The sequence below is a fragment of the Lytechinus pictus genome, chromosome 5, assembly GCF_037042905.1.
Source record: "Lytechinus pictus isolate F3 Inbred chromosome 5, Lp3.0, whole genome shotgun sequence".
Taxonomy (NCBI): Eukaryota; Metazoa; Echinodermata; class Echinoidea; order Temnopleuroida; family Toxopneustidae; genus Lytechinus; species Lytechinus pictus.
In genome coordinates this window covers 6,973,940-6,999,892 of record NC_087249.1, presented here as the reverse complement: position 1 = coordinate 6,999,892, position 25,953 = coordinate 6,973,940, and the positions used below count along the sequence as shown (strand labels likewise).

The following is a 25,953-nucleotide window of genomic DNA, read 5'->3' as shown; positions in this document are numbered from 1 at the left end:
TAAAGTTTCGCTTATTTTTCACAAAAAAAGTGATATGCACATCTCAGTGACATGCAAATGAGACAGTCGATGATGTCCATCACTCACTATTTCTTTTGTTTTTTATTGTTTGAATTATATAATATTTCATTTTTTACAGATTTGACAATAAGGACCAACTTGACTGAACCATATAGTATTAAAACAATGCTAATTCCACATGTTCAGGGAGGAATTACTCTTTGTTTCACTTGACAATGAGGAGAAAATTAGAATATTTCATATTTCATATAATGAAATACAAAAGAAATAGTGAGTGGATAACGTCATCAGTCTCCTCATTTGCATACCGACCAGGATGTACCTATAACTGTTTTGTGAAATTAAGCAAAACTTTAAAATGTCATAACTTTGCTTGTTGGATTTTTCTCTATTTATTCAAATCAACTAATGGTTGGAGTGGACTTGTCCTTTAAATATACCATAATTTTCCCCCTATTTTTTTTCTTCTCTGGAGCTTCTCGCGGCCCACCTGAGAGTTCTTCGCGGCCCACCGGTTGAGAAGCGCTGTTCTAAATAGACCAAATCAGTTTGACTAAATTAATCATGTGTTGAGCACATAATCTTACCTATAATTTCCATCCACAATTCTCGAGTGGGAAAATACACTTGTACTTGTAACGAAGACTAGATCATGATTCATCCACTATCAGATCAACTGAAGCTCGAGATGTACACAAACATCTCTATTCAATGAAAAGGTCGTACCAGGAGCAGTCGGGTTGCTCGCTCGCACAACAAAAGCCCGAATCGCTCATCTGGAAAGAATATATTATAATCGTGGTATAAAGCTGAGTTTTCCCAAACAACATGGAGAATACGTGTACAAGTATATTTTGGTGCACCATTTGCTTCACTTTGTGGCCTCGATTCATTCAAGCCCGTGAGTATATATATAGTTCTTTTTCATTTTCATTACAGGGCCTAATGTTAATTAATCTGGAATCCTTTCTATCGGCATCTTAAACGAATATATACTCCGAAACATATATGAGTATTGGTATTATTTAATTCACGCGCATGTACATGTGCAAATAATGTTTTTTGTATTTTCACTTGATCACCACGAGAACACGACGAAAAAACGTCCTCGAAAAGAAAATTGCAAAAATGATTATGGGAAGGCGAGAAAATCGGTGGTTCTGGTTAGCAGTACCATGGTATAGCTGCTGTTTAATCTACCATGTCTCGACAAGACTAGCAGGGCAATAAGCCACACATTTTTATAGGGCCAGATTAGAGTGCATGGGGCTAAATACTTACTAAAAGCTGAGAGCGACCGAAGCGAACTAGTAAAGGAATTACCTTTTAAATTCACAAATCTAATTTTCTGATAGATTTTGACTTCAGAATAGTATTTTATATCACACTTTTTCCTTTCTTATTTTTCTTTCCCCCTTTTTTCTTAGTCGTAAAAATGTTGGGGTCCATGGCCCAAAACTATAGCCCCTACCCCCTAATCTGCGCTCCAGTGAATAAATAACGTATAATTATAGATCCGTTAAAAGGGAAAAGGGGTATACATAATCATTTCTGCACAAATCTTGGGTTTATAGGCCACTCGATCTTATCAGCGCCATCATCACAATCCGTCGTCATCTTAGCTTTATCATCAACATCAACAGCAGTATCATTATGATCACCATCATCATCATCACTGCACATCATCACCATCATCATCATCCCAATCATCATAATTATCTTCATCATCATCATCATATCGCCATCTACATCACCATCATAACCATCACCATCATCATAATCATCATCATATCGCCATCATCATCATCATCATCATTCATCATCATCCCCATCATCATCATAATCATCATCATCATATCGCCATCATCATCATCCTCATCATCATCATATCGACATCATCAGCAGCAGCCGCAACAGGGCCCCCTCCTCCTCTTCATCATCACAATGTTATGAACAATTCCTTCCATGTTTGATATCGGGGGGGGGGGGATTCAAGCAATTAACTAAAGAACGACAGTCTAGCTATTTTGATAAAACATAATAGGCAGAATTATATCGCTTTGTTTGAGTGAATTGTCAAATGCGATAATATTGCATGTGTATTTTCTAACCCAGAGCGAGAAGGCGACGTCAGGCTGATGAATGGTGGTCAATCATCTCGAGGTCGAGTGGAGGTCTACGATGGCGAACGATGGACAACGGTCTGTGATGATTACTGGGACAATGTAGATGCTATGGTTGTTTGTCGACAGCTCGGTTATGACCCGGGTGGAGCTATCGCCCAGTATTCAGCCGTCTATGGCATGGGAACTGGGTATATATCACTTGATAATGTACAGTGTTTCGGCCAAGAAGAAAAGTTGGTACATTGTCCAAGCTCGTCCAGGCCGAGCAATTGTAAACACTCTGAAGATGCTGGAGTTGACTGTGGTAAGCTCATTAACATTTCATCCAAATCTAATTGCTAAATACAAAACGCATTATGTATGGCTTAAAAAAGGAAATCAAATCCTACATGCACTGAGCCAATTCGGGTTCCTAATCTCTCTCCTCTCAGTGAGACGAGGGACCACTCCATTTTGGAGTGGAATTAACTTCCTTTGAGAGTGTATGAGAACAGAACTCCTTCTGGAGTGAAAATGTAAAAAAATATATATAATAAAAAATATAAATAAAATATACATACACTGTTCACTTCAGGAGCTATAATGCACTGTGGGCGCGTCGTGGTCTTGTGGTTCTGACTCAGTCTCGCCTTTCAAACAGAAGATCGTGGATTCGAATCCTAGCCATGGCGTGTTTTCCTTCAGCAAGAAATTTATCCACACTGTGCTGCACTCGACCCAGGATAGGTGAATGGGTACCCAGCAAGATTAATTCCTTGAATGCACGAGCGCTGAATGGCAGCTCGAGATAAAGCAGGCCGGGGTAATAATAATAATAATGATAATAACAATGCGCCTCGGAATAGATTGTTTCTAGATAGATAGTTGTATACAATTATTATCATCATTATTATTATTATTATTAGTAGTAGTAGTAGTAGTAGTAGTATTATCTTTATCATGTCCCACTCTGAGAGGAGGCACCAAATTAGCTCTTTTGCATTTAGAGTAAAGTACGGGCAATTTCTTGAAGTGCGAATTAGTTACAAATTATTGAGTTGGTCATCGAACGCTGACAAGCTCTCTCAAATATGCCTTGAACAGCCCAATGTCAGGATAAGGTTCTGAAAAGTGTGAGTAGAACCAGGTTATACTTGTGTCTAGCCCCAACCCTATGGAAGCAAACGTTTGTTTCTTTATAACAATATTAATGGCTGCATAGTTACTCAAGAATCTTCATAATTTCTGGCCACCAATGCAAGTCGCCGTTATCCTGGTCGAAAACCATTTCCTAAAAAAGAATAAAACATTGTTAAAGCATTATGTAGGCCTAATATACAACGCTATGATTATCATCAAACGTATGCATGACTCTGCCGGGCTGGCAGGGGTGCTAAAAAAGCACTCCCAAGATTTTCCTGGGGGTAATGTGTGTGTCATTTTCCATAGGAAGCACCCCCTGGGATTCTGGAAGGTGTGTTAAAGTCGGTAAATATAACCAAAAGAACCTTCATTTTGTATAGTGAATCTCTTTTTTTGTGTGTGTATGGTATGTCAAATTTCTCGGGACCAAATGACTTTCAGAATTTGTAGTGAAACCCTTTTGGGGGTCAAATTTACGTCAGACCCCCCAGTTAAAAAAAAAGTTTGATTAACCTTTAAATATTGCAGTTCCAAAGGATGGAGATGTACGGCTGGTGGGAGGTTCATCGCGCAGTGAAGGCCGTGTAGAGATATTCCACGATCGGCAATGGGGTACAATCTGCGATTCAAGATGGGACGAAGATGATGCTTCGGTTGTCTGTCATCAGGTCGGCTTCCCAAGCGATCACGTGACAGCTGTTTCTAACGCCTATTTTGGACGAGGGAGACAGAGAGTTGTCCTGGGTAACGTCGGTTGCTCAGGAAGCGAGTCCAGTCTGTTATCATGTTCGAGTGAATGGTATCCTAGTTCCTGCTTCCATTCCGATGATGCTGGTGTCATATGCGGTGAGTCCCAAGAATCCATCCTTACTGCAGAGTATCAAATCTCAAACTCTTCATGAGCGATCTTTTATATTTTGATATGAACCAAAATGACCAATAACTGAGTTTGGGTTTCCTCAAAATAAGCTTGATTATTAAAAAACTTTCTACTAAAGTTATTGTAAGATATGGGGACATGGGACCAGCCGTAAATGTTTCTATATGCGTGCTCCTATTGGTTCAAAATCATGTGGATTTACATTTAATTGAATGTCTTTCTGGGACCAAGAATGCCTATTAATACACTGATGTGTAATCAAAAGAAAAGTTTTATTAATGAATTAGTTAATGACTTAATTGTAGTACTTGTTTTTCATCATCCAGTTTCTAATACCTGCATAACCTATTTACTTCATAGGCGAAAGTCAATCAACATCGTCATCATCGACATCATCAGTGCTGGTTGGGTGCCTGTCCTTTGCCAGCATTGTCCTACTCATCTTGATGGTTGCCATCGTCATACACTTCAAACGTGGCAAGAAATTAGCATGTCCTTCTGGGATGAGGCATATGGCTGAAAACATAAGAAACCCATTTGCCTTCCAAGGCGAGTCAAGGAACGCATCCCAAGCCCACCAGGAAGAGAGTGAACTAACGCCACATCACCTTCCTCCAGAATACCCACTGACGGTTCACCTTGATCACCACCGTCCTTCATATGTCGATGGTCCACCAATCAACGTGACAAACATTTCTGTGAATGTGAACTCTGACAATCGGCAGATTTTTCTCTTCCCTTCGGATCTAACTTCACCACCGCCGTACAGTCCTTCCACCACTGATGCTAGAAGTAGTGTGTCTTCAGGCCTGATGATATCGCCCCCGCCTTACAGTCCGTCCAGCGAGCAACAACCACCTATTGCAGAAGAAAACATTGACCAAAGGAACACACAAGGAGGCATATTAATTTTGAATGGGAGTCCCGAACAAAGTGGGTTGACCATCCAACCAGTTCAATCTCCTGTCTGTGGTACCTTTCCACCACCGTATGATGATCATTTATCCAACCACTCCATTACATCAACTGACGATCACAATAGCGACCACACCCCATCATCTCCTCAGCACAGAGCTTCAATAATCTCTAGCAATGGACAACTCTCTCCAGCAGCCATTGAACCGCCTCCATATTCCCCATGGAGTGTTAGTACATTTGTATGATTTATCAATGAACAACATGTCAAGTTGTATACTGGTTTCTCAATCTTCTAGGAACAAAAGAATGGAAGGTACAGATGTACTATATATGTAGGTGGATAATGTCTTAAATGGCCCCAAGCCAGTTGCATGGTCACCAGGCTATACACTTCCTAGTTCCTAGTTACAGATTATGGCAAACTAGTGAGGTGACATTTGGTCACAGCAAATCATTTTGTTCAGTGTCCAGGTGGTTTGCCTGACAAAGCAGTTGTGAAGCAACCTCTTATCTCAAACCTGGTTGGTTAAATTCTGTAATACATGGCTTCAGCACTTCATCCGTTGACATGCTCTCACCTACATGATAGAGCCAATGTCTTGAGGTGTGATAGATGTTCCAGGATGTTCCTAGATATATGGTCTAGGATTCAGTGGATAGGTCTTGGACTGAGAACCATGACCAGCCCAGGTACGAGGTATGATGGAGTGCATGTAGGACAGAATGCTGACATCTTTCATTGTGTCGGATTGGTCTTAATTTGCCACATTCATTCACGATGACTAGAATCATGGGCATACTACTGTCCTGAGTAACAGTAAATGACATAGACAAAGCACGTGATGACAGCCATGCTTAAGTGCCAAAAACAAGGATATGTCAGATTTAGATCAAGAGAAGTATCCACTTTTGTGGTATACCAGGCTTACAAACGTCCACCCAATACCTGTGAATTATCAGGCCTTGTTGAAAGACTGTTATAGTCAACATAAGATGAACAAAACATGTATGCCAATATGAAGAACAATTTGCTGACATCCCTATGTAAATGAATTATATCATTGAAATACCTAATGAAATTAGATTTTATATAGAGAATTTTATATCACAACCATATACTGAGTCACATTTTTATTTATATGAAATAAAGAAAATATAAGAGTATAAAGAGTATATTTTTATAAGTTGTGAATGGTATCAGCCATTTGAAAAAAACATCTCATTAATTGTTAGAAGACTGAGAAACATATTGTAGAATTATGGTGTTCAGACATTAAGTTTTCAAATGGAATATTTCAAATGTATTTTGCCAAAAATTCAACCGAACTGCAGTGTGCTACAACTCTATTATATACAGCGCGTCCCAGAAAAAACAAAACCGAGATTAAGCGACGATTTATCATAACTTATTCACAAATACAATAGACAAATGACCTACCAATGTAAGGCTTTTGCTGAATCATCAGAATAATTTTAGCTTAGGAAAAGAGTTGACCACTGGTAGTCTAGGGGGTATTTCCCAAAGATGTAAGTGTGACTTAAGTCTTAGAGTTACGGTAAAAAGGCATCACCGCATTGGTCAAATCATGCTAAGAGCTGCTTTATTGAGTATGAAGATTGCACATTACATACCATGTGTGCATCAGCATTTGAGCATGACCGAGTCATACCTAACTCTTTGTGAAAATCCCACTGGTTATTTAAACCATGGCTTAAGGGGAAGTTCGCCCTACATAAAGATTGTTGTAAAAATACCAGAAAAAAAATATTGGTGAAGGTTTGAAGAAAATCCATCAAAGATTTGGAAAGTTATTAGAAGTTAAATTTTGATTTGCGATGCCGTATCAGCTTGTCATATATGATGTCACAAAAACAGAAGAAATTGTTATGACTAAAACAAAATTAAGTTTTAATAACTTGAAAAAAAAATCTTTGATAAATATTCCCTTACCAATATTTTTTACAATTTTTTCTTTTATTGTTACAATATTTGTATCTTGAGGGTGAACTTAAAAAATAAAAATATCAAATGATTGCATGGATTGTCGATCTTCAAACATGAAACACACAGAGTTGGCAATTGTCATTATATTATGAAAATTGTTGACTTCCTTCATTTGAATGACCTGAAACTTATTCTCAATAAACTTTGTACATAGACAGCTCAAATCCAGTGAACAAAATGATATAATTCTGCAAACTGGCAATGGAAGGGACAAAACAGAGCCCTTCTGCACTGCTACTTTAGACAAACAAAAAATTTGACTTCTTTGTAACTTCCTATGCAAACCTCAGTGTAGTTTGCTGCATGCAAATATATTGAACTAGTCTAAGTTGATATACTTTAATTCAACCTTGTATACTATTCAGAGCCCTGTTACACGAAGAAATACAATCAGTATTACAATTGATTGTAATATTTAGATCATGTTGCTATATTTATAATAACTTTAAAATTGATTGTATATTTTGATGTTAGAGGCTCCAGAACTCTTTTATTTAGGGTGCACATAAGATTCATTATGAAATATTTCATTTTGTTGTATAGAATTCATTTATTTTCATCAAATGTAAAAAATAGTACAAAACAGAAGTCTGTACACAATATCTCATTAAAAGATATCATAAAATACTGTAGATTTGATACGTAAATCTAAATGTATAACCGTAAAATGAGAAAATGGCGCATGATTTTTTTAAGTAAGCAACTTAAATGTTAGATCATCGCAACTGTAGCGAAGTAAAATGCCATATGATGCTAGCACTTGTGGGAAAGTATACATAATGGTCATACTTATGAGGACAAAACAGGCTGAAATATAGACAAACAAAATGTAAGACTTGGCAAATATAAATCTATATGTGCAGCTTATTATGGCTCGTATGGTCATGTATTATTTGTATTTCTTTTTTTTCTTCTTTTTTACAAGTATCTAATGGAAGAAGAACTACAGTTCCTCATGTATCTTGATGTTGCTTTCTCTTTTGCCTTTAATACTAGTATTCTATTTGTATCCTTATGTAAAGGAAACTGAAGTTAAAATACACATTTCAGCAACTTGCTCCAGAATAGCAAATAAATGTAATGGCACATTTCCTAGAAAAAAAAATTAAGAAGGGATAGGGTTGTCTGCAAGCAGTCTTATTTTTGACACCAAAACCATGTCTAGAGTTAAGACTAGACTCTGAACTCTCTCGTCTGTTTCAGGTAACATTCACAGTAAATTGTGAACCTAGTCTTACTACGTCAGACTCTGCACCATGCACTAAGTGAATTGTAAAAAGCAAGGGTCTGTGCCTGCAGAATAGGGCCAGGGGGGGGGGCAGCGCACCTCCGATTGTGGACATTGGAAAAGATGTAACTGAAAATTAGTAATAATATTCCGCATTTACATGTATACAGCGCTTAACACAGCGGAACTATGTCTCTAAGCGCTTTACAGATATATTATTAGATTTGAATTCATCAGGTTTCTAGTATTATGAATTTTACTCTATTCATCTGGATATAATTATTTTCAGCCCCGAGTATGCTCCGCCTTTCAGTCCAATGCTCAGATAATCTTTACACTTTGAAAAGTGAAAATGTGGATAATAAGCAGTTTATACTCGCATAGGCTAAGTGGTGTTAGGCCAGGGTCCCGTTTCATAAAGGCTTGTTATAACAACAAATGCTCAGTTTCTATAACAAATTTACTTTCAGCCAATCAGATTCAAGGATTTCAGTAGCATTTAACTATTACTGCAACGTTGTTTTTAGTCCATAACAAGTTTCATGAAACGAACCCCAGGTGGATGCTTGGCAAAATATGTAGCCCAACTGGAAATTAGACTAATGGCAAATGGACTAAGTGGCAATTAGATCGAAGAGTTGATAGTACCAACAAACTGGCTGTAGATGAACAAGATAGACTACATGTATGTCGGATGAGACCAAAGAAAAAGTTGACAAAGTGTGTGTAGACCAAGAGGCAATTTACAACAAAAAGTATTCATACAATCACACACCATGCAGTTAACATATAGTCTCCTGCTAGTACTTATCAGAGATATGAAGTACATATTTTTCAAATGACATTTTCTAATAGCTACAACATTAAAACATTAAGAACATACTATTAACCTAATTGGTAAAACTTTACATCTCTACTACTCTATGCATGTAATTCAGAGTCTTATACTATAAAACGACAAACATAGATGCCAGCAATCTAGTGATAACAATGTGTCTATAATGTAAGTATACTACAGTACAAAAATATCTTTAATACAGTAAACAAACCACAAACATACAACTGCCAGGCATGTACACATACATGTAGTATCATGCCAATGACTACAAGCCCTTAAGTACATGTATCTTAATGCAAAATATCTGAGGTAGACACAATGATTAATTTTCCATCTATTCCATCCATGACTTTTGACGTTAAAAATCAAAATGGTAACAATTTATTTCATAATACACTCAAACACTTTCCTGACTACTATTACTGAGGTTATTTTTTGTATTATCACACACGAAATAACATTAGTATAATTAGTATGAATAAAAAAATTAATAAAAAAAGAGCAAAATATAAGGCCTTCTCTATCCTATAGTATGCAAGTATAAATTCACCCGAATGTCCCCAATTATGGCCAAAACAGTAACAAGATTTGAACATGATTGTCTGGCAGACTTGATAAACAAATGGGGTAGAATGAGACATCGATGTCTATAAAACTGAGTTTATGTCAAGGTGAAAGTATTATATGAGTACACGTGCAGATGACCATCATTACATCTAACTTGGTGCAGGGTGCTCCATAACTTTTTAGAAGCACTTGCCCAGTCAGGAAAGTTAATTTCAAAATAGTTATAATATACTTGCCTGAAAATCTATTTCACTTGCCCGAAAAAATCCTGAAAGTTTTACCTCTTGAAAAGAAAGGACATGTATTGCGGTTTTATAAACGATTGACCTTTTTTCTCTTTTGACATGAACTGATCTACCTTGTTATTGCATTTCTTTTTCCAAAGTAATTTTATCTTGCCTGCCATGACCAAAGATTGGGTTATCAACCCTAATTTTTGTCATTTTACTGTGAGAATTTTGCTTGCCCAATTCGGGCAAGTAGTTTTGGTCTTTACTTCAAAACACTTGCCCGACTCTAACTTTTACTTGCCCCGGGCAATCGGGCAAGTGCTTATATAGCACCCTGCTCGGTGTAATTTGAGGGATTAGCATTATACTGATTAATGATAATAACACTGCCTTTACGAGATTTATGATAGCATTGCATTAAAAAACAAATGTAATGTTTAAATTCATTACTGCCACCATGAGGCCCATATCTATAGTTCTTACCAAATGTTTCCATGCACATATAATTTTTATTTAGAATACATGTGATCTAAGTGCTTGGTTTGGTGAACAGAAATATTTGCCAAGTGGAAAAAGGTTAAAAGATTTGAACACGATTGTCAGGTAGACTTGCCAAAAAAAAAATGATTGTATTTAAGAAATTTGTATTCAAACTGTCATCACCAGGACCATAGTTACTCCCATGTAACTTTTAATTTGGTGGATTCACAATATGATGCGCCATCTATCAGTTGCAGCGGACAGGCCAAAATTTGCAATGCTCATGGGAAAAAGTAGACATCTGTTGAGCGTGCTGATAGTACAAAAGTAAATGCATGCATGCGATTATTCTGCATTGGCCGACGCGGCTCAGGCGGATATGCTGTTTACTAGGGTCCAGGATGTAGGAGAGAAATTTGCCTGCATATTTCTTTGCGAAATTTAGACCGTTTTTGGCGAATTCTTGCCATATGGTTTTCATTTTTGAAGCACTAGCACTGTGCGCTGCCTGCACCTGCGTGCGATGTCGACCCCAAAGTTAGAAATTTGGCCTGATCGCGGCAACTGATGCGGTGACGCACCATATTGTAAATTCAACGAAATTTGAATGTGATCCTTGACTTGGCTAATACAAAAATAATACGAATGTGGAAGAAAGCATAGACCATCAATGTGCCCTCTATAGGCATCTACTTTACCCGTTTGGAAATAACCGCCATCGTTGCATAATGATCTTGATTTATTAAATGACGTCCAATATCTCCAATAAACTTGACTCAGTACTGAAGAATGTGAATATGTTTCCTTTAGGCAGAACAAATCATTTCTGCTTTGCTGATCTCCTACTTATTCTCTGCGGACCTTTTCCTCTCTTGCTTGTATCTCCATTCTGTTCGACGATCTCTGTCTTTTCATCCTCTCTAACTTGTGCGTGTATTTTACCTTTCTTGCGGCCCTTCACACTAGCTTTCTTCTTCAACTCTTTTCCAGATTGCACACTTTTTGAAGTTCCTTTCCCCTTCTTACTTTTTTCTTTCTGACTCTCCTCGCTTTTCTCACCGCTTGCCTCTTTACTTGAATTTCTCCTCTTCTGTGATGGTCGTGGGGCTTTGGGTACAGCTTCCGTTGCAGAGGTAGCGGTCGATTTGCGCTTTGATGGTCTCTTACTGCTCTTTTGGGGGACATCAATGTCAGACCCTTCTTTCCTTTTTGACTGAATAAATAGGGGAAAAAGAAAAATTGTATTGACAATATCTATAACCAACAGAAGTGGTAGAAACAGTTTAAAGAGCAGTTTCAAAAGGGAAAAGGCTACATTTCATAATAATAATTCCACTGAGCATGGTGTTTGTTATTCATTACAAGGTCGTTCAAAACCACGAGTCTCGCCTGATTTCATGATCTATATGCAATATGGTCTTTTGACCCCTAGATGACCTTTGAGCCCATCATACTCATGAACACACATGTGCTATTACCCCAAAGATCATTTGTAACAAATGTCAAAATAATTTATGCACAATGACAGCTAAGTTTGTAAAAACTCTTCAACTTTTGTAACAGACTAACATAAAAGGTCACAACTGGGTATCGGCTGAACATTATTCAGGCGAAACAAATAATAAGAACATGCATTGATTATATTTTCAACTTTGCTCGACAACTTAAAATTCATAATTAAATGATTAAAGATGCAAACCAGTAGAGTGTGGCAGGTCCTACATTATGATCATTAATAATCTCATTGCACATACAATGACCTTTGCTCACTCACTTATCACTATGTGTCCTTTCAACTTCAGTTTTAATAATAATAATAATAGGCATTAACAGAGCGCCATCTATGTAGAAATAATCTATTCCAAGGCGCATTTCTACCACATTATTTTTACCACAGCTTTAGCTCGAGCTGCCTTTCAACGCTCAGTGCATTCAAGTAATTAATTCTGCCCAGTACCCATTCACCTCACCTGGGTCGAGTGCAGCTCAATGTGGATAAATTTCTTGGAAAACACGCCATGGCTAAGATTCGAACCCATGACCCTCTGTTTGAAAGGCGAGAGTCGGGACCACTAGACCACGACGCGCCCATGAGTGCCTGGTTTTATATTCATTCACTTTTTCAGTTTCTGTGAAAGGTAGTTGGTACCAACATCCATTGGCAAATTCAGATAACTGATGATTTGTGCATATACAGCATCTTCACTGCAAAATAATTTTGATCCACGTTCTATAAAAGCACTTTTAATAACAAGAGCTTTGGTGACGGTCCCACTGAGAGAATATTTCTCTTTAAATTATTCAATATCTGTAAAGAACAATTTGGGGATTAGGTAAACTGCAATGAAACCAAACAAGTCAAAAACATGGACGCGACTTTTAGTTCAGGTACCTACCTTCACTTTAGTTTGTACATTGTCAGTGTCAGTAGCCTTTGGACGTTTCTTTGGACTTCTGATGTTCCGAGATTTTTCATCTACAAATGGTAAAAGGGACATAGACGACAACCGGTAAGTGCTAAAAACTTGTGATTTGTAGAGGTATAAAAATGGAGGTACACAAATTGTACTGGATCATGATAATATTATACACAAAATTTACATTGACTAAATCATTTCTACTTAATGGAAATTTTTAAAGTATTCATGACACAAACCATTGAAATATCACAGATCATGAAATCTTTGAATCAAAATAAAATAGATTACTCATAAACTTCACTGTGTCCTACACAGTTTCATCTTTCAAAATATTTATTTTGTACAAATACCAGCATTTTTGAGGTATACAAATTGTACTAGATCATGTTCATATTACACAGCTGCAATAACCTTGGTATTAAAATGTCTAAAGTGGAAGGAGAAAACAAGAATTTAAAATGGAGAAAAACTGAGCGAAAATAGACAAGGAGTCTTACCATATGAAAATAAGAATTAAATAGGTACCTTTAGGTGTCATTGGTCCTGGTGGTCCTGAAAACCAGATGGTCCTAGCATTATGATCTACCATGTTCTTCATCCCATCCTGATAGTAACACTGAAGCCATTTCATGAAATCAGAGTAGTCGGATGCTTTACCATCGGCCGTGTATCCACCAGCACCTTCAAGAATGAAATAGCGATTTGAACCAAAATAAGAAATGACAACAAAAAGAAACATATTAAAAAAAGCTCTCCATTCCCTTATCCTATCTCAAACAAGATTTTAAATTCATTTTCAGTCACATGGAAGTCTGCTCAGGACAGCATTTCTCCAATATTTGTATTTAAGTACTTTCTTTTAGCAAAATATTAAAAATTTATCAAAAAGATGGAAGAGATAGAAATCAGTAGGGTGTTGTCTTATCCTCTCTGCATTTCTGCATTAAGGAACTAACAATTTTGAGTCATTTTCTCAGGACTGATGTCTTATCATAATAACGATGGACAGGACAGAGTAGTACATACACAAAGATGTACTGTACCAGGACAACTCATTAGACAAAGATCATCTTGTGTGAGGAATTTGAGCTCTGAGGAAAGCTTTCATTCACGGAGGACAATAGACCATTTCGTAGTTACTTCATGGACAATTTTGGTCAAATGACCCTTCATTTCTTTCATTGTGATAGGCATATTTCAAAGCAAGATATTTTGTAAGCATGGCTTACATAGCAGGATCAAGAAATTGAATAGGCCAGGTGACTAGAATAGCACACCATTCAACAATCTATGAAGGTATTTGTTGCATTTCTACTTTGAATGCATATTATAGCACGTTGTACAATGTACTTTGCAAACTGTGAGATACCAGTCGTCCGTGGACGCATTGTTGCTTTTTGTGGATGTAAATGAAAAACACAATTCAAAAGAATATATTAATAATCAAGACATCAAAGTTGGTGTTTATCTCATTAAATTTCAAACCATGTCAATTTAGTACAAATGACACTCCTCTGATCATGCGCAGAATCTTCTGATCATGCACAGAGAGGAACTACAAACTGGCTTATTCTTCTGACTATAAGTTATAACGCCTAATGTTCCCCAGGATGTTTTCCTAACGTTTCTAAAAATAAACCATACAGAGTAGGCATATACGGTACTATAGAAGGGCTCACCTATAGCAATAACCTCAAGAGGCACTGTGTGACACAGATGGAGTAAATCTGGTTGCTCTCCTTTCTTTGCTCCGCCCTTCATTGGTTTCACATCAGGTGGTTCAGCACTCAGTCCTTCCAGCACAGTTCTTGCTTTCTCAAACGGAGGGATACGCAACCTGATACATAACGAAACATAGATCCCTTATATTCATTTTAATTTCTTTACAGATACAATACCATCATGCAATGATAGTTTAATATCATTCACCTTTCTTTTAGACAAAAACAGAATACAAGCAAGCTCAAATGATAACTTTCTTAGTTACCGGTATGGAATTTTCTTTATTTACAATATCAGCTAGTTTATATATCATGTTTAAATGATATTATAAAATACCAATGAGTTGGCCACTTTTTAGGATCAGGGTGATATCATTATGACAAAAGGTACAATTTTCGATTGTAGTATGTAAAAACTTGAAATATTACGTTTCAATTAGGCAATGCTATTTATGTAATCTTAACGACTGAATCACTAAATTATAATTATCAGCATTCATTGAGCCTAAAATTTAATCAAGAATAATGACTGTAAGGACACTTACTTAAAGTGATCGTTTCACTTTGTTCTGATTTAAAAAATTCTCATTTTGGTTCCTGAAAATGGGCTAAACATTAGGCTTATAGTGTAAAAATACCATCCCAAAAGTTTCAAAGTAATATATTTACAGGATCAATTTTAAAACCTTGGAGATGTAAACCAAAGTTTGAAAATAATTGGGAGTTGGTTTCAATGACAGTGTGTATACAGGGAATCTGTGCACCACAACACATTAATTCTAGATGAACACAGCATGACCTAATGTGTACAAGGTATACACTGAATGTACAGTGCAGCTAATAGCGTGTGTATAGTATAGGAGATACACACAACAGAAGGCAGTCAAAATAGCCAACGGACTTTTTGAATTGGAGAAAACTGGTCATAAGCTGAACCCGTCTACTAGACGGTTCTCAAAATCAGGCTAATAAACTGCTACTTGTATCTAAATTAGAGTTTTTCATCCTATATTGTGGTCTGTTTCAGGGGTTTTGAGGACAAATACAGGCACTCATACGCACATTTCAACTCAGTTTGAGAAATTTTTAAATCAGCTGCTCACAAAGTTAAACGATCCCTTTAAGGTCTAAAGTGTACTTCTAATTTTAGATAGTCTGTGTGTGCTCTTTCAGCATAAACAACACTAGACTTACAAAACCAGCCGTTATATACATTTTGTAAGCTGTATTTTAAGGAATGATTATCTACCATTTCCCCATGTGTCCTCATTACCATGTTACCATGCTGTCAATATTGGTATCAAGTTTCTGCCATGAGCATGGTTAAATATACATTCACTGAAGATGTTGAACTGCCAATCATGCCAGACATAAGAGGGTAGGGGAAGCAGGCTAGGGGCGATTGACAACCCCCCCCCCCCCCAGAAAAAAAATTAACAATTTACATTAAATAATCAATCAATACAAAAAATACTGCATTCATACATAGTTTAAAAATAAAAATAAATAATTTAATCAAAATTGCAATAAAAATTAATTAATTAAAAACTAGATTCAAAATCAAAACCTTCTCTTTTAGCAAGGTGCTACATAAGCACTTGCCCGGGGCAAGTAAAAGTTAGAGTCGGGCAAGTGTTTTGAAGTAAAGACCAAAACTACTTGCCCGAATTGGGCAAGCAAAATTCACACAGTAGAAAGCAAAATTCTCACAGTAGAATGACCCAAATTAGGGTCGATATGATATTGACCCTAATTTTGGTCATGGCAGGCAAGATAAAATCACTTTGGAAAAAGAAATTCAATAACATGGTAGATCAGTTCATGTCAAAAGAGATAAAAATGTCAATGGTTATCATAAAACCGCAAAACTTTCTTTTGAAGAGGTAAAACTTTTTTTTCAAGGATTTTTTAGGGCAAGTGAAATATATTTTTGGGCAAGTATATTCCAACTATTTAAAAATTTACTTGCCCGACTGGGCAAGTGCTTCTATAAAGTTATGTAGCACCCTGCTTTTAGTTTTATTGAAAAGATTCACAAACAAACCTGTAGAGAATTTCTGCTCTTAGATAGTTGCCAATTCCATTGAAGAATTTCTGATTTAGCATAGTTTCACAGATTGGCTGATCAAAAGCTGCTTTGTTGATGTTCTCCACCACTTTAGACCTAGGGTGAATTAATTACGGATTGGAGACATTGAAATTCTAAGACATACAGTACATGTATAGTACACTACACAGAGCTTAAAAGAACATCTAATTCATAATTTACATGTGTACAGCTACTACAGTGCAGTTAGATTTGAACAAAACTGTGAAGAAAATGATTACCGTCAAATCCAAAATTGGTTGATTGATAAGATTAGAGCAGACTAAAATTCAAACATTAAAAATCACCAAAAACAAATGAACACAATTTCATGGAATATACTTCCATATGAAAATTTGAAATTGACAATTTTACATCATTTACATTATTTATCATTTGTATTTTCAAACACACTAAGAATGGTAATATACAGATATCAAAATCTCTAAATTAGGGCCAATTTCCATTTCTCAAAGAAGTCCTATAATATTTAATTTTTCCTGACCATAGTCATAGATTTAATTTTTGAAAATTATTATTCAAAGTTTAGGTACCATGGATACAATAAACAAAAACAAGATTTACAATTTAATTTGAAGCCATACAAAATAACAAGGTTACTTCTGAGTCTTCAGACTGAGATAAATCATCTTTATATTATTATTAATCTTTAAAACATGATTATAACACCTAATGATGGTAACTTACCTGAATGCTTGGTACTCAAACATTGGATCAGGACCACGATTTTTAGACCAATCCGCACCAACCTCCCAACGTCCAAATCTGCGAATATCAACATAACTCAAGACCATTAGAGGTTTATCATTCGTGTAGAATTTCAAATGGGCGTGCTTGTGGATATCGTCCAGTGTGGTAAATTGGAAGTTTCCAGACATCCCAAATCGGAATAGGATTTTTAGTGTCTCGGGAATCTTTAATTTCTTCTTATCATCTGTCTCGTCCTGATCCTGGGCTATGGTCTTCTTCCTTCCTCTTGGCGTTTTCTTTTTCTTGTCGCCACCGCCATCGCTACTTTCCGATTTTCCAATGTTGACACGGTCGAGCTTTGTTAGCGTAAGCTGCATCTCCTTCCCCCGGGAAGCCGCGGCGATGGTGTACTCTGTCGCGTCGAATTCAATGTCGCTGCACTTGTGCACCGGGTTCTTATCAATTTTCCCACTGAAAATGCGCCCAATGCAGGATTGATTTACGAATCTACTGGCCAAATGTAGCTCAGGACCTTCTGGCATGATGGATTTTTTTAAATAATGGCCACTATACAGAATTTTAAGACGACCTTCGAAGCTCAGTCTCGTGCAGTTGTTTTTGTTGTGTAATGCTTGTTTATTGAAAGCCACAAGTGGTTTTGTAAATTTAAAGATTAAAAAAAAAGAAAAAAAGATGAAGAGTTGGTAGCAGAATGTTTTCATAAAGCTTTCACTGAAAAATTTCGAAATTTATTTCAATTCATTATAAATCTTCCGAAACGGTTTTATTTAAAAGACAAAATGCATTTGAGGGTGACTAATCAGAATTTTGATATAAAATATCGACAGTATCCCTCGCTTTCCATAAACCCTGAAGTGCAAAGATTCCGTGACCGGCCGTGTGCATGATTGTAATTGTGTGGGGATCTTCGCGTGTATTGTTAACTGACTGGATATGGATGGAGCTCAATTTCTGCTGATATGCCAGAGTGAATTCATTGAAAGAGTAGACAGTAATAACCGTCGTTTCCAATATTCCGAGGATTCATCCTGACCCTTTACTAGTTCGGCGAAATAGCCAATATAATGTAGGCCTACACTAGATACAGAGTACAGAGACTGGAACTTTAATATTTTTGGTCTATTGAGTATTGTACTGTAATACAATACAATTTGTATTGGGATTGAAACTTGAAAGAGCTATACTATAGCATAGCAGGTGCCTTGGTGGTGCTGAATCTGGACTGGAGTACCGTTCGCCGACCGTTCGTTGGAAACTAAAAGTAAAAAGGGGTAATACTGAACTCCCCGATCCCTTCCAAGTTCCAGTTTCATTGAGTGAGAAGTAATTTTGATCGCACAGCCACACTTTTGGAAGAAATCTTTCTCTATGCTATTTCATGTGTGTTTATTGCCACTTCACGATGGCTACTGCTACCACAGAGACAAGGAAAATGAGGCCAAAACGACCAGATTTCACAACTGAAAGCTACTGGAATGAAAGATTTCAAGGGGAGGAGTCATTCGACTGGTTGTTGGAGTATCAACAATTTAGTCATCTTGTGGAAAAATATGTGGATAAACACGAAAGAATACTCATGCTAGGTAAACTTAGGAAACTCTTGGGAGAAGACTCAACTAGATTCATGCTTAACCGAAATTTTCTGTCTGTGTTCAATTTTTTAATTTTTTTTTTTAATGAAATATTCTGTGTTTTGCTTGTCTGAAGTATTACTATTTTAGTATTACTAAATAGGTTCATTATTGCGGACTGAAATAATCGCTAGAGGGTATTCATTTGTCTCGCAATCTACTATGGTCAACAAGGAAATTCGTGATCACTCTTGCAAAAAGTGTTCACTAGCTTTCTAGGAAATTCGTGATCACTCTCGCGAAGTGTTCACTAGCTTACAAGTTCACAAGCTTTCGAGTGCCGCTGCAACTCTTTATCAAGTGACGAAAATTATTTCCTTGTTGACCATAGTAGATTGCGAGACAAATGAATACCCTCTAGCGATTATTTTAGTATTGTTGGGATGGAGATATAGGAACCTCACATTAGTGGGCTGGAGTCCTAATTCACACAAGAGTATCACTAATCTAATGTAAGCCCATTTTATGCCTCTTTATTGTTTTTATTTAGCCTGGAAAGAAATGTAATTTGCAAGTAACGGCGGTGTCTATTTTGGTGTTTGGTGGTTTTTAATCTTTTTGATGAGGGCTCCATTGTAAAATATGTATCTGCTATATATTGAACCCTTTGTTTTAAATTTTCAGAAATTATGTTCAATTGCAGTTGTTTTCAAATCAGTCTAATCAGCCTCAGGGATAAAAAATATTGTAGCAAATTATTTTTTTGTGTCTGAATTTTGAAATATCAGTTGGTCAAGCTATTCTCATGATTTTGGTCAGTGATGCGCAGTAGAAATGAATAATGCATGATGATTGGTCATTGACATTAGCGTACATTCCATTATTTTTTTCTTCTCTATCTCTCTCTTGCTAATTTGTTTTTAGGCTGTGGTACTAGCACGCTCAGTCTGGAGATGTACGAGGATGGATATCACAACATCGTCAACGTAGATTTCTCATCGGTATGCATTGAGAAGATGAAAGAGAAACATGAACATTGTCCAACCATGGAGTGGATGGTGATGGATATCAAAGATTTAAAGTATGTTGACACAGATGGCATATAAAAGGGTATTTTAAGGGGGGGGGCATTTGATCAACAATGTCATTTCCCCATCAGACAAATTGTCAGATCTTACAACTTTCCTTGATTTCGATTGGTCGTGAAGCACTGTCAGTATGGTGTCTAAAAACAGAACTTATTCAGTTATAGGATGAAAATTCAAAAATAGCTTTGAATATAAATGTGTCTGTAGATCAGATAACTTAAATATCATATAGCTCTAAAGCTGAAATCTGGTACAATCTCAATCCATTCCTAATAGTGTTGTTTTGTTTTTACTTTATTTTGTTTTTGTTTTAGTGTTTAAGGGATATTCTGACATGACAGACTGTCTATACTGCAGACATGCTAATTATGGCTAACTGACATTCCCACCACTTCTGACCCCGACTGTGAATTCACTTTATTGGTGGGGGGGGGTGGGATGGTCAAATTCTTAAACCAGCTAGAGATTACAGGGTATTGATTAGATAAATGCCTATTCATACTATCCTGCCTACATGTAGGGAGGTACAATATGACACATTACATTTCCATTTTGTTTTCTTTATATATCTAGATTTCCAGATTGTAGTTTCGATGTTGTGTTGGAAAAGGGAACCTTAGATGCTCTTGTTGCTAATGAGAAGGATCCTTGGAATATTTCAGAAGAGGGCTTTGATGTCATGAATCAGTCACTCACACAGGTAATTGCAGTTTCAAGATAACAATTTCTTAAGAAAAAAAATGATATCTTGAGGTCAATCATTGGTCTTGTTAGTTTGTCAAAAGGTCACATGGGACAGATACTCTACTCAGCTACTAAATTTGTTTAACCAAACTCCCTGTTAGTAATCATATCTGTTTATTTGTTTGTTTTTTCATGTTGATGCCCTACAGCAATGTCCTACATTATTGTTTAAGGGTCATATGTCACATTGCAGTAGAAGTTCAAAGGTCATATTAGGTCAAATCAGAATGAATTATTAAAGATAGCTGTAATTCATGAATTTTTATGAATGAAATTGGATACAAATTTTAATGAATTAAGAAAAAAAATATCTATATGATATGACCTGTCATTAGTTGTTTGCTCACTTTTCATTTGCTCTGAATCTGTCATCTGTTAGATATCCTCATTCTTGACTTTGATTTTAAGCAAGTTTGTCATTAATACCTATGTCAGAAGTTGTCGACCATAGCCTAATACAGGAAAAATAACAATTTTCAACATGCTGTCTATATAGATATATTGTGCACAATTTATCTTTTGTGACACCTGCTACGTCGACAGCTTCATTGTCTCTTGATAACGTTCAGTGGTTTGGATCTAAAGTTCTGGAAGTGGATCCCACCAACATTAAAATCTCTTAAATCAAGTGCAGCACAGTAGGGATGTATATTTTGAAAAACTGCAAGAATCTTTTTACCAACAGTAATTAGACTACTTATTTAGACTGATAATATTCCTGACATATATGTTTACATTTTTCTTCATTCTGTGTCGGTACTTTTTTATTGATGTGAGATATTACTTTTTATTTCACACAATTATCTAGGTGAGCAGGGTTTTGAAGCCAGCTGGACGCTTCCTCTCGCTTACCTTCGCACAGCCGCATTTCAGACGCCCTCTCCTTGCAAGGAGCGTCTTCAAATGGGACATTGAGTTGGTGATACTTGGGGAACAGTTCCACTTCTTCTTCTTTGCCATGGAGAAAGGTAAAGAAATGAGTGCCAAAGATAAGGAACTTGAAAAGAAGACGATGTTGAAGATGCAGTCCTACGCAGAAGAAGCTACAATAGTAAAACATGTTGGGGAGGAAGAGAATGAGCTTACCTTTCTGAATGCTTTCCAGTCATGACAGGAGAATTGGAGCCTAATGGAACAGCTTTATTAACTTAACGAAATTTGAACTAACATTGGTGGAAAAAGCAATATGAACATAATATGGTGAATTGTGGATACATTAAATTAATAATAATAATCAGCTTTTATATAGCGCTTAATACATCAGAACGACGTCTCTCTAAGCGCTTAACATATATATTATTATCCCAGTCATAGGATCCTGGCATGCCCGCACACAATGTTCGTATCTTCTCCACTCCATGGGGAGCATTCCAACAAGAGTTCCAAGACTCGACTTCCAAGCATACTACATCTATAGGCTTTCGCATCCTACCGGGTACCCATTTAACACCTGGGTGAAGAGTGGCAAAGTGTGGATTGACGTCTTGCCAAAGGACGCTATAGGCCATAGTGGGATTTGAACACACGACCCTCTGATTATTGCAAGGCGAGAGTCAGAACCACTACACCACGATGCTTCCACGATAGAATTAAGTCGATATTTAATTAATGTGCTATAATTATCACTTGTTGCAATTGTTTGATCCTATTCTACAGAAGAATGTACATGTACAATATTCTAAAATCTGTTGAGGAGGAGAAGAATAAGCTCACCTTTCATTGAATGCCTTCGAGTTGTGACAGAGGAGTTTAATACAGTTGGGTTAGCATTAAGAATTTGTTTGCCCTCTGAAGTAACTTCAACTTCAACAAATTTGAACTTCCATGGTGTAAAAGGCAATATAAATTAACAAGTTTTATTGTGGTTACAGATATCTAATCTAATGCGTATTATACAGTGCGTCCCAGAAAAAATGAAACCGAGATCAAGCGATGATTTATCATAGCTTAATCACAAATACAGTAGACAAATGACCTACCAATATAAAGCTTAGAATCTCCTCTTTCATCTGATATTGCTTAGAGTATTCCTCATTCAGGCATGAGTGAGCAAAAACAATTTGAAGAAAGGATACCAAAAACTCATTTGGCGGGGGGTATCTGAATTTCAAACAGAAAATCACATGCCTAAAAAGTTTAATATCTGCTCTTTTATTTGATACCTTAATCACAAAAATGGTCAAGAAGTAAAAAAGTTATGTTCCCTCGAAACAATGCTTGTATTTCCATAATTTAATTAAATAAACGTGTTTTCACCGGTTTCCCACAGAAGCTATCGCATGGTTAACAAAAGACTTAATGTATGGCTGATCGTCAACAAAACGTAGTGTCGAGCGAATTTGAACGCTAGCTTGTAAAACCTCTTCATTTTATGAAATTATTGAAATTCAAGCCTTATTTCAAATAACCAGAACTTTGTTATTTCTTGACCATTTTCTATAATTGAGGTATCAAATTAAAGAGCAGATATTGAACTTTTTAGGCATGTGATTTTCTGTTTGAAATTCAGATACAGCCCGCCAAATGGCTTTTTGGTATCCCATCTTCAAATTGTTTTAGCTCACTCATGCGTGAATGAGAAATAATCTAAGTAATTTCAGATGAAAGAGGAGATTCTAAGCTTTACAATGGTAGGTCATTTGTCTATTGGATTTGTTATTAAGTTATGATAGATCATTGATAAATCTCGGTTTCGTTTTTTGTGGGACGCACTGTATAATGATTCAAGGATACAGCCAGTAGACAGTGAATGTGTAGCAAGTCACATGTCCTTGCTTTATTCTACGCAACCTCTCAATCGTACATTATTTGTGCAGCACTGTGCACTTTGGGTGCATCATTTTACCCATAGTGCATAAAAACTGAGACGCCATCAGAAATGTTATCAAGGATTTAGATGCACTTATATAGGCACACATACTACTGTAGATACGCCTGTGAAGTCATAATTAAAAGCAGATGCGATCCTCAAAAATTTGAACAACCTTTCTAGTACCTGTTTAAAAAAAAAAATAATGCACATTTTAAAATTTATGATTTTATGGACAATGCAGGCATCTCAAATCAAAAGCACGAGGCGAGTTACATGTTGCAAATACCCTCAGACGTGCTGCATCGTCACAACACACTCATAAATGTGCATTATTTGTGTCATATCACTTGTTGCTACAATATTTTGCAATATATGTCAATGGGATCTAGATCCTTGCAATTTGAGTGGTTGTTTCATAGTTAGCCCATATTACACAGACGTCATGGTCAGTGCAATTTTGACTCTATTCATTGTGCAAATCTGGATTCATATGATTTTGTTAAAAACACTTGCGTTTGCTGGGTGTGTAACTCTGTATTTATCCGGCAATCAACAGACCAGTCTCACTCTGCTGCATGCGCTGCATTCATAAATGTCAAATGACAAGGATCTAATTTTAGATGATGAATAAAACAAATAATGATTTTTTTTTCATTTGTGCAATGGACAGAATAATTCATTCTGTGAAAGATGAAATGATTCATTCACCTCGTGAAATATTCCGTCCATTGCACTCGTACACATTCTTTATTTGTATACCAGATAATGCAACAGGAGAACTTGTCGAGGACAGATAAGGATGAACTTACCCGACTGAATTCCTTCCAGTTATTACTAGGAAAACTTGAGCTTAATACAAATGGTTTTATAAATATAAGAAGAATTTATTAGGACTTCTGAAATAGCTTCAACTTCAACAAATTTAAAATTATATTGTTGTACATGTAAAAGGCAATGGAATTAAAGGGAAATTCAACCCAAATGAAAAAAAAACGCTTTTAGAGGAAAACTAAAAAATCAGGCAAAATGTGAAAATTGAACAATATTGGACTACCATAACGATAAGAAAGTTATGAATATTTAAGAGTTGTAAAAATTGGTAATCACAATACCCATACCATTTTCTTTCAAACTTTCACCATTCTGTTGACTTATTTTTCTCCTCTCTCGTACAACATTTTATGACCAAGGATGTATTCCCCTTTAACATAGTGTTTTGTGGATACCTCAGCAGGTGTTATATGATAGTACAGGTCGCTTTTATTATCCAAAATACCGTACCTTTAATAGCAGATCATGAACAACAAAATTTCAAATCGCTTTGCCAGATTTTGAAGTGTTCAAAAAGGACATTGATTACATAGCAATGGCTTCTTCCTAACTTCCAAGTTTATAGCTGAAAAATGAACAGATTTGCAGGTTTGATTTGTGAATGAGTATGATGAAACGGGTCTTTTGTATTTTTTTATTTTGAAAAATAGCATGCCTAAAAATTGACACCTTGTTGAAATTCCCAAAGGCATTTGACATAGGATATGCCATTAATCAGTAATTGTTATTCAGTGGCAATATGGAAGTATTAATTTTTTTTTTTACAATTGATGTAATAATTTTCCTATTTGGTGCTCTATAAATCAGGAATATACTGCTGAAAATTGTAAACTTTGGCTGTATGGAAGTATTCATTCTTTTCTATTATATATAGGCCTACTGGATATTGTAATACATCAATGTATTGATATGACTATGACATCATTTTACTTTAATACAGGTATCTTTGCCTGTAAGTCAAATCTTTTTGGACCACAGAAATTCATTCGTAATTTGGCTTCTCACCTGGGTCCTGTTTCACAAAGACTTGGTTCAATAACAAATGCCCAGTTTCTATAACAAGTAAACTATTAGCCAATCAGATCGAAGGATCTCAGTAGCTTGTAACTGTTATTGCAAATAGGTTATTATAACAAGTTTTATGAAACATGCCCAGACACAGGATTTGGAGATTAGTCTTCAAACTAGACATGGCATAATTTATTAAAGTGTAAAATTTTTGAATTGTGTTAATATAAAATAAGCAAGTAATAAATCATTTTATTCACTATTTCAGGGTATACTAAAGTTGGTACATCTGTATAATTTTATTTTTTCCGAGCTGAGGGGAAATGTAAATTGTGAAAGTGAGTGCAAAAGAATTTATTAGAGATGTGTAGAAGGGGGGGGGGGCATAGAGTTCAATGAGTATGAAATGGAGGTTGTATCCTTGACAGAGAGAAAGGGTGCAACAGGAGACATTGTTTTGGGAGAAAAAGTTAGAGAGTAAGCAATAAGAGAAAAGATCAAAAGAAATGATGAGATGAGGAAGGT

General features: G+C 36.2%; 3 protein-coding genes across 3 annotated transcripts; 2 read left to right on the top strand and 1 right to left on the bottom strand.

Moving 5' to 3' along the window:
• Positions 1-727: 727 nt before the first annotated feature.
• Positions 728-9,365, top strand: LOC129262491 (scavenger receptor cysteine-rich type 1 protein M130-like). Its single transcript, XM_054900615.2, has 4 exons — positions 728-922; positions 2,137-2,451; positions 3,798-4,115; positions 4,510-9,365. The coding sequence occupies exons 1-4, from the start codon at positions 850-852 to the stop codon at positions 5,310-5,312; spliced, it is 1,509 nt and encodes a 502-aa protein (XP_054756590.2). The 5' UTR covers positions 728-849; the 3' UTR covers positions 5,313-9,365.
• LOC129262492 (endonuclease 8-like 1) lies at positions 7,479-18,010 on the bottom strand. Its single transcript, XM_054900616.2, has 6 exons — positions 17,351-18,010; positions 16,601-16,720; positions 14,515-14,672; positions 13,361-13,516; positions 12,812-12,891; positions 7,479-11,628 (listed from the first exon to the last, which is right to left on the bottom strand). The coding sequence occupies exons 1-6, from the start codon at positions 17,893-17,895 to the stop codon at positions 11,236-11,238; spliced, it is 1,452 nt and encodes a 483-aa protein (XP_054756591.2). The 5' UTR covers positions 17,896-18,010; the 3' UTR covers positions 7,479-11,235.
• A 220-nt stretch (positions 18,011-18,230) lies between these two features.
• Positions 18,231-25,707, top strand: LOC129262494 (EEF1A lysine methyltransferase 4-like). Its single transcript, XM_054900617.2, has 4 exons — positions 18,231-18,957; positions 19,870-20,026; positions 20,607-20,733; positions 21,586-25,707. The coding sequence occupies exons 1-4, from the start codon at positions 18,753-18,755 to the stop codon at positions 21,886-21,888; spliced, it is 792 nt and encodes a 263-aa protein (XP_054756592.2). The 5' UTR covers positions 18,231-18,752; the 3' UTR covers positions 21,889-25,707.
• Positions 25,708-25,953: the final 246 nt, after the last annotated feature.

What these genes read in the sequence shown, in the direction of transcription:
- LOC129262491 (XM_054900615.2), top strand. Translation starts at nt 850, where the DNA reads ATGGAGAATACGTGTACAAGTATATTTTGGTGCACCATTTGCTTCACT. An exon ending in AGATGCTGGAGTTGACTGTG is followed by an intron (nt 2,452 to 3,797) that starts GTAAGCTCATTA and finishes TAAATATTGCAG; the next exon opens with TTCCAAAGGATGGAGATGTA. An exon ending in TGATGCTGGTGTCATATGCG is followed by an intron (nt 4,116 to 4,509) that starts GTGAGTCCCAAG and finishes TTTACTTCATAG; the next exon opens with GCGAAAGTCAATCAACATCG.
- LOC129262492 (XM_054900616.2), bottom strand. Translation starts at nt 17,895, where the DNA reads ATGCCAGAAGGTCCTGAGCTACATTTGGCCAGTAGATTCGTAAATCAA. An exon ending in TTTGAGTACCAAGCATTCAG is followed by an intron (nt 16,721 to 17,350) that starts GTAAGTTACCAT and finishes AATTCACCCTAG; the next exon opens with GTCTAAAGTGGTGGAGAACA. An exon ending in ATGTACAAACTAAAGTGAAG is followed by an intron (nt 11,629 to 12,811) that starts GTAGGTACCTGA and finishes CTATTTATTCAG; the next exon opens with TCAAAAAGGAAAGAAGGGTC.
- LOC129262494 (XM_054900617.2), top strand. Translation starts at nt 18,753, where the DNA reads ATGTGTGTTTATTGCCACTTCACGATGGCTACTGCTACCACAGAGACA. An exon ending in ATGGATATCAAAGATTTAAA is followed by an intron (nt 20,027 to 20,606) that starts GTATGTTGACAC and finishes TTATATATCTAG; the next exon opens with ATTTCCAGATTGTAGTTTCG. An exon ending in TGAATCAGTCACTCACACAG is followed by an intron (nt 20,734 to 21,585) that starts GTAATTGCAGTT and finishes ACAATTATCTAG; the next exon opens with GTGAGCAGGGTTTTGAAGCC.